This window comes from Sebastes umbrosus, chromosome 22, assembly GCF_015220745.1.
Source record: "Sebastes umbrosus isolate fSebUmb1 chromosome 22, fSebUmb1.pri, whole genome shotgun sequence".
NCBI classification, from domain to species: Eukaryota; Metazoa; Chordata; class Actinopteri; order Perciformes; family Sebastidae; genus Sebastes; species Sebastes umbrosus.
This window is the reverse complement of record NC_051290.1, coordinates 11309562-11319911: the sequence shown is the minus strand read 5'-3', so window position 1 is coordinate 11319911 and position 10350 is coordinate 11309562. Positions and strand designations below refer to the sequence as shown.

At 42.8% G+C, this 10350-nt stretch overlaps 1 protein-coding gene across 9 annotated transcripts in view; it reads right to left on the bottom strand.

Moving 5' to 3' along the window:
• Window positions 1-156: 156 nt before the first annotated feature.
• Window positions 157-10350, bottom strand: part of arhgef11 (Rho guanine nucleotide exchange factor (GEF) 11) — a 29780-nt gene continuing 19586 nt past the window's right edge. For 7 of the 9 annotated variants that reach the window (XM_037758155.1, XM_037758159.1, XM_037758158.1 and 4 more), the window contains 15 exons: window positions 9996-10072; window positions 9766-9891; window positions 9436-9553; window positions 9182-9330; window positions 8979-9054; window positions 8406-8588; window positions 8052-8133; window positions 7882-7962; window positions 7665-7711; window positions 7415-7567; window positions 6743-6982; window positions 6275-6382; window positions 5874-6184; window positions 4687-4819; window positions 157-4594 (listed from right to left, as the gene is read on the bottom strand). In XM_037758155.1, coding sequence (XP_037614083.1) covers window positions 4545-4594; window positions 4687-4819; window positions 5874-6184; window positions 6275-6382; window positions 6743-6982; window positions 7415-7567; window positions 7665-7711; window positions 7882-7962; window positions 8052-8133; window positions 8406-8588; window positions 8979-9054; window positions 9182-9330; window positions 9436-9553; window positions 9766-9891; window positions 9996-10072 — 1934 coding nt within the window. In that variant the 3' untranslated portion in view covers window positions 157-4544. The remainder of the gene's footprint in view (window positions 4595-4686; window positions 4820-5873; window positions 6185-6274; window positions 6383-6742; window positions 6983-7414; window positions 7568-7664; window positions 7712-7881; window positions 7963-8051; window positions 8134-8405; window positions 8589-8978; window positions 9055-9181; window positions 9331-9435; window positions 9554-9765; window positions 9892-9995; window positions 10073-10350) is intronic. The other 2 variants (XM_037758161.1, XM_037758163.1) reach the window with 2 other exon arrangements.

Genomic DNA, 10350 nt, shown 5'->3' with positions numbered 1-10350 from the left:
TGAAAATCCTTAATTATGGTTAAAAAAATATATAAAATGATGCGTAATGTAGCTACAAGTATGACATTTAGGCGATATGACATGTTTAAATCTAAAAATAAAATAAGACTTAACATTAAATGGTGACAATTCAACTAAAAAAATTCACGATCCACATTTTCTTTTCTTTATCCAGTTTCTTTTTAATCTCACAAAACACATGAATCTGAGACATGAGCTCTCTTTTTCCTTCTGTGCAGCTAAACAATCTCACCAATTTTTAAAAACAAGGGAGAAGAAAATAATTTATACATCCTTTTTTTTTTTAATAATCATATCTACAAAAATAAAATCAAATACGAGGACTAAGGCTTTACAGAAAAAAAAATGAACATATATAAAACAAGTGGGTCTGATCTCTCTATATTACATGAGTGAACACGTTTTTTTTTTGTTTGTTTTTTTAAAAAGGCAAAAATAAAAAGACAATGAGATGATAGTTAAAGACGTGTGTATGCATACAGTAGTTTGCACCGTGCAGGGAAGTTTGTTTGTGCAATATCTTTTTAAAAAAAGGAAAAGTTATAGCTTTTTTTTTTTTTCTTTTACGGCCAATTACGGCTCCAACGCTGATGTCAATGTACAAGATAAATGTATGAAAAGAAGAAAGATACAAAGAAACAGAAGTGTAGAGGTAGAAATTGAAGATGAAAAATGCTGTAGTTAGAGGAGGGAGGAAATAAAGAGGAAAGAGATTTGTCGAGTAGACGACTGGGATACAACCGGCTCAGACCATCTGGCATTTCTTGCGCCAAATTATGGACAACACATATGTTATGCATGTGATGACCGAGTGTCCACAGCGTGGCACGGAAATGTGTTAAAACAAAAGGAATATTTTTTTTTTTTCGTCTGGTCTGAGATGCTTGAAAAATCAGCAGCCAAAATGTCGAGAGAAAAAAAAAAAACTGTTCCCTTCAACACCTCTGAAGAGATATTTCACTTTGGTAGAACATTTTTACATTTTAGCACAAATTTCCTCAAGTTCATACGGGGCCAAGCTGCTACAATCACCCGCCCAGTAGCTCTCATTTGAAGTCATTTCTTTTGTTCGTACGTGAGCCAAGTTACACTTCTCCTTCAGTGTGTGTTGGCTAAAGAGTGAAAACCTTCCACCAGGCAGTGAAATATCATTTTAAAAGTAGAATCTGGCTGGTAGTGTGTATATAAATACTGTATATACTTGGCTCCTGGTTTGTTCAGTTTGCTAGTGTATTGTCAGTTTTTGCTGGGTACTCACTAAAGCGCTCCTCAGTTAGTATTTGAAACCAGCTCAAATAAAATCCAGTCTAGTGTGATTCTTCCCAGCTTGATGAGAGAGAAAAAAAAACATTTAAACTGGTACACAAAAGATTTTTCTCTAGAAGAAGAAGTTCCCTCCTTTGTAACAGTTTAAATACATTTTCTGTCTAGAGTGTTTTAGAGCTTAAGATATATATGGCGTTTGAGAAATAAAAAGCACTTGGCTTTAGTGTCAGTCTTTGCTGGTTACATGTGCCTCAACGAAGGCGTACGAAAAAAATTCTGAACGTCAAGGATATTAAATTACTCCTACATATGATCCAGAGATAGTTTGCTTTTTTTGCTGAGTTAGATGAGATCTGCTCTCGTGTGTTTAAGTAAGTTATCTTAGTGTAAAGACCGGAACAAGGGGGGGAAACGGCTAGCGTGGCTCTGTCTTGAGGTAACAAAATCCATCAACCAGCACCTCTAAAAGCTCACTAATGAACACGTTATATCTTATTTGTTTAATCTGCAAAAACACTGTAACGTAAAAACAATACGTTCAAGCGCAGTAACATGCAGAGACTAAGGGGCGGATCAAATCGAGGCGCGGAACGCTTCAAAAACGCCTCTTGGCATAAGGCGAACCAGGCGATAAAATTAGTTTTTCTTAACGGGAAAATGTGTTCTCTCGCTCTCTATCTCTCAAAGACAGAAGCTTACATGAAACTATCACAACATGAGATATGAATTTCCCCTTCCCTAACGCAGTCCAACAGCTAACTACCACATCTACCTGCATCAAAACAGGAAGGAAGTGGTAACTACTCCCTCTTGCTTGATTTGATCGGCTGCCTGGGTCAAGTTTGACAGCGACGAGCGGTGCGGCTATGCATCTGGCGCTGAGAGGTTGAGAATATTTTAAAGCCGGAAAAACGCGGCGTATGAGAGGAGCACAGGTGCGTCGTACCGTAGGAAAACAATGGTTTTGTGGGCGACGCGTTTCTAGCGACGTGTCTCGGTGTGATCGGAGCTAAGAACTAATGAGATATAACGTGTTTATTAGTGAGCTTTTAAGGCTGACGGTCGGCCGTCGGACAGTTTGTTGTCGTCGGTGAGCGTCCGCCAGAATTGTTTTTGCGGTGTGTCCCGCAACTTCGGCTCTGGTCTGCCCGTCTTTTGAGGTATTTCATCCAATTCGGCATGATGAATCGGCGGCGGAGCCCGTCGGTGAGAGAAATCACTCCCTCAGCCTGATTGGCCGTTCAGCTTGTTCAACGGAAGTGAGGAAAGCGAGCCGAGTAAAGTCAAGAGGAAAAACACAGATGGCTCTTCTCATTTTTCATCTTCATCTCATCTGATCATTCCTATACACGGATATTTTCAACACGGCCGTCTGGAATGAAGCGGTGAAGTGGGGAATGAGAGTGGTGCGAAAATGGTCGGCAAACGCCGCTTTGTTTCATGTACGTATCATAACAGCGGCTTGTATATCACGCAGTCCTCGGTCTTCCGGTTTCCCTTTTTGAATGACGAATACTGACTACCGCCGCCTGCTGATGTGGAGAGTTATTTCACTTCACGCGGTTGCAGAACGTACGTGCAAACTGGCCGTTGGTTGTAGTGTTTGCGGTGTGTTTCCGGTGAAACTTGTTGCCCAAAACAAAGGCAACGTTAGGCGACGCAACAGGTGGCCTTCATCGTCGAGTTGGTGTGTCCCCAACTTTAGAGATGCTGGTGGATTTTGTCGACAGAGCTAAGCTGAGCTTAACTAAGCAGCTGCAGACGGTAGCTTCATATTTACCGTACATACATGAAAGTTGTATCGATCTTTGCAAATAAGTGTGTTTCCCAAAATGTCAAACGATTCCATTACATTTTTGCTTCATTTAACAGTTGCATATACAGCAGCAGTTATTGTTTTTTAATGTTTCTTTACTTGGACCATGTGCTTGAGTTTCTCCCAATAAATATAAGTTGTTCTGTGCAGAGGGGGGGCGGGGGTTTTGGATGTGGGCTAGATGGATATAAACACCATGTATGGTAGGACTGCTGGATGGGAGAAGGGAGAAGTTGCTGGTTCACAGTATTTACCGTGCTATTTACACACACATTACACTGGGGAGAGGGCTACAGGATGCCCGGTCGAACCTTTAAAGTGTAGACGGGCAATGTCAGAGGCGAGATTTTGGCAGCAATTTGATCGAGCGACAAACAGGTCTTCAGTGAAAATTCAAGTTTGAATCTGTATTTGTCCTCTTTCCTCACACTCGTCGCCAACATTGCCCGTCTCGAACCTTTTTTGCCCCCAAAACATCCTAAACATCTTTACATGATCGGAAAACAGCTGTGTGAATCCACTGAGCTTCGTTTAGTTAAATCGCTGAGATCCCTGTACGCCTCTGAAGCAGCGCTGAAAATAAAAAAAAAACCTGCCAGCATTTTCAGTAGTAAACAGCGCAGTAGTGTTTCCAGAACTTAAAAAATGAACATCGCTTAGATATGTCAGTGTGGCTGCAACTGCTCCCGATGACAAGAACTAGTGTTTCTCCCACAGTGTTGGGGATATGATGGTCTGAGATGAATGAAATGGTTAAATGAATGTATGTGTGTGTGTGTGATAATGGTTTCCTTACCCAGTGCAAATAACCTGAATTATATAGACACAGTCCTTCGGCCGTGGTGGCAGGTGAACTCAGTGTAAAGCAACCAGTGGATGGGGGGCGGGGACCCCCGGAGGCCATCTTGGCTCAAACGTCGGCCCCTATATATATAAAGCCAGTGGCATCTCCAGTCCCTGATGCGTCCACTGTGGAGGACATACACGACAGAGGGAAGCATTGTGGGTAAAGTGCAGGGGTGATGGGTCCCTCGGATTTTTCCTTTAAATTAACATTTCAACACTTTTCTGCTCTGTTTTTTCTTCAACCAGCTTCTTTAAAGCAAGACATCCTTTTCCTTCACATAACTTTTACACTTTTCCAACTTTTTTCCTCTCTCTTCTCCAGTCAACTTGTCTTATGCCTTTTTTTGTTCCTTCATACTCTTTTCCTTCGCTCCGTCCTGGACTCCCTCGCGCTCTGGTAGAAGTCAGAGGTTGTGCTGAAAAAACAGCTTACGGTCCTTTCCTGGGCTCTGTTCCGCTGGCCAGTGCATGCAGGGACGAGGGGGCGAGGGGGGAGGCGGGGCTGAGGTGCCCGAGTCTGACAGCGACAGGTACGTACGGGTGCGTCCAACAATCAAGATCGAGTGACCGCGAGTAAATCCGATCTGCGGCGACGTCAGAATCCCGTCGACTGAATCTTGGGCTCTGCCGGACTGCCCTCTTTGCCTGGTTGGGTTCAAGGAAAAAAAAGATGTTATTTGAAACTGCATCGTCGGGCATTGTTTTGTAAATGTTCCAAGATTCAGTTTCCCCCTCACCGTCTCCTGAGCCGCGATCCAGAGACGGCGTCCTGGAGACGGTTGCCGAGTGACACTGTTGGTCCTCTGACTCCTGATTGACAAAGGGCTCTCTGAGGGTTTTCAAAAGCTTGTGATGGGACTTCTCTATTTCCTGTAAACGGGTGAAGATGGAGAAAATGATTACAAACAACAAAGCAGTCTGTTTTCAAACTATGCATGTTTCATCTCTCTCTAGATACATTCATCCTCCTAAGGAGCAAATAATCCTCTCGAACTAGTAAGAAAATACAGAAGTGAAGGAAAAGAGACACTTTGTGGTCACTGTGCAGAAAACGTTCAAATTGGTTTGACCTTTCTGTGTGTTATAATAAATCTAATAAAATAAAATAAAATAAATCATGATTACAATTATTTTGGTAAATACCGAGATCACCATTTTTTAACTCGATTACTCGTTGATTTTGGAAACACCATGTATTTATTAAACTTTTTTTCTTTTGATTGTCTTTTTAACAGTGGATTTTCTTGAACTTGAAATATAATTCAACTGAAAAAAATAAATAAAAAATAAATGTAAAAGAATGAGATACATAAAATAAATAATATATGATACTATATATATATAGTATCATATATCATTTATTTTATGTACGCACAATTTAAATAAATAAAATAAATGTAAAAGCATGTGATAAATAAAATAAATGATATATAATACTACATATATAGTATTATATATAATTTATTTTATGTACATACATAAAACAAAAATAATAAATAAAAATAAATAAGATCAATTAACATTACTGCACTAAAGTACTAAACATAAATATTCAATATATAAAATAATATATAAAAATAAATTAGATCAAAATAAATTAGACAAAATATGTCGTAGTGCATTGCAACAACCTACTGAAAACTCCTAAACATATATTTACATTTTGGTAAACTATGTTCAACATTTTCCAGTCAGTAAGTCAGCGAAAACTGGCGAAAGTGGACCGCTGTAAAGAGAGGTGCACTGGATTAATAACAAGGCAAAACGAGAGGAGCATTGAGAAACGGAATGAATAATCGTTTTATCTTGATTATCTTCTTTTCATAATTGTTGGAAGCCAAAATTGAAAATAAAATTGCTGGTCACGGAGGGGTCGTCACCCCAGTCAAACAGCCACCTTGTTGCCACCTGAACCCAAACTCACCTTCAGCTGTCGCAACTTGCTCGTCAACCCCTCGATCGTGTGGAAAATCTCATCTACATTTTTGATCACATGGCTCTGGTGCCCGGCCTGCGATTGGCCCGTTTCCTCCTCCTGTTCCAGTTGCATAGCCTCCGATTGGTTGGGCTCTGGACCGCAGGCGGGCGTCGTCTCCTCCTCCGGCTGCGTCTGTGGTGATGTCACTTCCTCCAGAGGCTGAGGAAAGTGGCTGGCGGTTGGTGTGGAAGGGTCGTTGAGATCATCGGTGGCGCTCTCTCCCTGCTCGGTAGGCATTACCAAATAGAAAGTGTTCCCTGGAGGACAAGAAAGTCCTGGTGAGTGATTCATCTTAACATGTAAATCAAATAGTGTCTGCAGCACTTCACCAATTTAGTCGTCATTACCCTGCGTAGTGGCCTCGCCTCTCGGCTTGGATGATTGGTCGGAGGGGAGGGTGACATCAGCAGTGATGTCCTCAGGGACAGAAGAAGAAGAAGGACCCGCAACCACAGCTATTGCACAGAGGATAGGAAAGTGTGACAAAGAAAAGTGTGTGTGGAAGGGTGGAAAAAAGGGTGACGAGTGTGTTGTGAAGAGCAAGCCAGAGAAAAAGAGAAGTGTGTAAGACACCAAATAATGAATCAAAGAGTGCAGAGAGAACATGCAGAGGAAGGCAGCCGTTAAAGACACCCACGATTTTATCCACCGACAGACAGAAAGCAGCTGAATTCACTTTCAGTTCACTCAACGCCACATATTTATCTCAGGCAATGAGTTGAAGTAAAGGTTTCAAATTTGAGAATTGAATGAACTCAGAGTGATCAAGAATCGCTGAAGAATTAAAGACGCTTTTTCTCCATCTGCTCCGTTACCTTTCCGTATGACCTGAACGCTGCTCGGCTGCTCTGCGTCCGGGGGCGGAGCCTCTTCTTCAGGCTCGGCCTCCCATTCGTTGATGCTGAAGTTGAGGACAGTCTCCAGGGACTCCGGCCGCTGTCTTTCGGCGAACGAGTTCCTTTCGTTGGCCGTCTCGTTGGTGGGCGTGTCGTCAGAATCGTGGCTCCAGCCGTCCTCTTCCAAATCTCGTATTATGAGCTGCCTTAGTGTTTCAACTGAAGAGACAGGAAATGACGATTGATTGTTTGTTCGTCCTCAAGGTTGATCACCGGCTGATTAGTAAGATACAGTAAAAAGGGAAATACGCTCACTTTGGAAACTTACACTCGGATTGAACTCAGGGTTCCCGTTATCTGGTAATTACCGTTTTCTTTTTTACCGGGAAAATCTGTTGATGTCTGACATATTTAAATCTCTCTGGTCATAATGTCCGCTTTGGCCAAGACAAAGGCGACGTGAGGTGACTCAACAGACAGACTTCCTCGCCGCTAGTTTTTTGATGTCGGTTAAATAATTTCTTGTCTATCGGTGGCTAAAATACATAAAAATAAATAAATAACGGATCTCCGTGGCGCATACGCACCACTTACGCGCTGCTCTCTCGCTTTAACATCCAACAGTTTGTAGAAGTGATGCCCGTTTCTCACCGTCTTGTAAAGCGGCCTCTGCCACACCGACTGCTTTTCTTTCGCCACAGATGAACGCCTCCGATTGGTCCGTGGGTGTGTTTGCCGAGAGCACAATGTCGTCGTTGGAGGAATGAGTCTCCATGGAATCTGACTGCTCCGTTATGGAGTTACCTGAAAGAAACAGAAAGTTTCAAAGTCGATGTTGTTTCACAAACATTTGCAGACAGTTTGTATATCTGAGGCTGATGATTTATAATGTGGTTATTACCTGCATAGCCAGCTGGCACTGGGGACGCACTGCGTCGACCTGGGGAACTGTAGAAAAAGAATACTTAATGCGGTGAAAATAAATGTATAAAAATAAAAGAAGTATCTCTAACAGAATAACACACAACACGTCTTAACAGTGATTCAAGTAACCTTCTGACAAAAGGAGCCCTAACACATTCCTTTATTGATTATTCATACATATTAAATTTACTCACGATATAGGTATGGATCCGTGATTGATCAGCGGTGATGAACCGCCAGACGACGAGATGGTCTTATCAAGTAAATCTTTCCAGCTGCAAAACAAAAACACAAGTTTCCGGAGGCTGGAGAGGAACACGGATGCTCGGTGAGCCTTCCTACCAGTTACGGAAAAAGAGCTTACGTGTTTTTCTCTGATGACGTCCCAGCCACCAGCTCGTAGATCTGCCTCTCTGTGGTGCTGATGACGTAGAGGGCTTTGTTGTCTGGAGAGGAATCACAAGATTTGCAGGAGAGCATTAGGGTCAGCATCTTTTTCTGACAGAAAAGCAGCACTTTTTTTTTACGTTTCCAAGAATATCTTGACAATATATCACTACCGTTGTATGATAGACTCGCATCGCCCGCTTCTTATTATCTATTTATCCATTTGTTTGACATTTTCGTAACAATTGAAAAACGATGCGGATGCTCAGAAAAAAACGCTATATGGACACAGTCCCTTAAAGAGCTTTCCTCGGTGTGACCACAGTCTTACCTGTAGCTACTGAGCGGACCAGCAGAGAGTCCAGCTTCACCAGAGGGCTGAAGGAGGTCTTGCTGTCTCCGCTGCCTCCTCCGCCTCCGCCCAGCCAGCGGGATGGATATCTGAGCTGCAGCCGGTCGTCCGGGCCCCTCTGGAGGAGGACCAGGCAGTCTGACAGCAGCAGCGCTTGAATCTCTGATGGAGGGATACAGAGACACGTGATTAAGAATATAGCTCCGTTCCTCTGGAACTAAGAACCTTTTGAGGAACTCATTGCGTTTCGACCTCAGAGACCAGGGTCTAAATTAAGTTCCGGGAACATTTTTTGGGGTCTTTTTACCCCACAAAAAAGACCCTGGTCAGCGGGTTGTACTTTCTCAAAGTACAGGAACTTTCGGGGTTGTGTTTGCAGGGATGACCGTTGCTGATCGGTGAAAAATGCAACAAACAACATGTTTTTTCATACATCAGCGGACTAATTTGCCTAATAAAAAGCAGTCCCGGGACTAAAATTACCAGGAACCTCTTGGTGGAAACCTGATTTATGAAACTGATGAGACTGTATCAATACAGAATGGTACTGACCTATCTGCTTATCTTTGCTGACTTTCCACGTGAGAGGACCTTCGTGAATCATTCTCTTAGTGGTGAGGTCCAGACTCTGTGAGGGAGAGGAGGAAACGAAACACGTTTAGGTAAAAAAAAAAAAGAAGGAGAGACTTCATCACAATATGAACGAGGAAGGAAGAGAAAAAAAACAGGTTAACCAGCATAAATGATTTGACTACCTTGAATAGAGGGGCAGCGTCAAGCCTGCGTTGGTATTGGCTGAGGCGTTGCCGATGTAGCGTTTCCCCGACAAGCTCGTTAACAACCTGCAGTATCCCTCGGCAACAAGTCTGGGCGCGCTGAAGTGAGGGGAGGTCCGACGAACCGGCTAAATGAAAAAAAAAAAGAATATCCGTCTTAAAAATCATACTTTTTTGGCATGTTTGCCTGTGTTGGTGATTATTATACGATGCGTCTCTCGACTCCTCCTCACCCTCTGTGTGTTTGATGATGTTGTCCAGCAGCAGCGGGTACTTGGTGAGTCTCTGCATCTCCGACACCAGCAGGTCTTTGAGCTGCAGCCTCCGACAGTGAGGACTCGCTTCACACTCCTGAACAAATGTCAAACACGTAAAGCACACGGCTGCACGACTATGACGGCTAGGACAGATGTTAGACAAAGAGGAATCTATGGACAAACAGTTTTCTGTATTGCGATACGTATCGTATCGCCAAATTCTTGCCAGTACACAGCCGTACAGGAGCATGCATGTATTGAGTCAGGCATGGAAGAGTGCGTGTGTGTGTGTGTGTGTGTGTGTACCTGGATAATGTGAGCGAAGCGAGGGTCTTTGCGTTTCTTGTTCTTGATGAGCTCTAGAGCCTGAGACTGTTGGCTGCACAGCTGCGACGCTTGTTCCTGAAACTCCTCTCCAGCTGCACCTTCAAACTGGAAACACACACCACTGTGTTAAACATACTGAATACACTGAACATAAACACCTTTCACATTATAAGATAACGAGTGACTTATGCAGTGATTATTTAACTCACCCTGGCCAGCATAACGTCCCCGATGTCCTGAACGATGGGAGCTTCTCTTCTCTTCTTCATCGCCTCGCACAGACTTGCTGCAAAGAAGAGATACAGATGCAACGTTAAAAGAACCACAACTTTAGTCAGTTAAATTATTTCAAATACTACCAACAAGATAATCCATACATCTAGTACTAAATGCTAGTCTAGTATGGCAACTATATCACACCATATACTTCCCTGTTGGCTCTTAATTAAAGCCCAGAATACATATTGACTCAGTAAAGCTGCAGATTACACTGAACAGTCACAACCTTCGCTTTGCACTTGCTTCACTTATTATTATTTACCTAGCAACAAACAGCCCTGAATA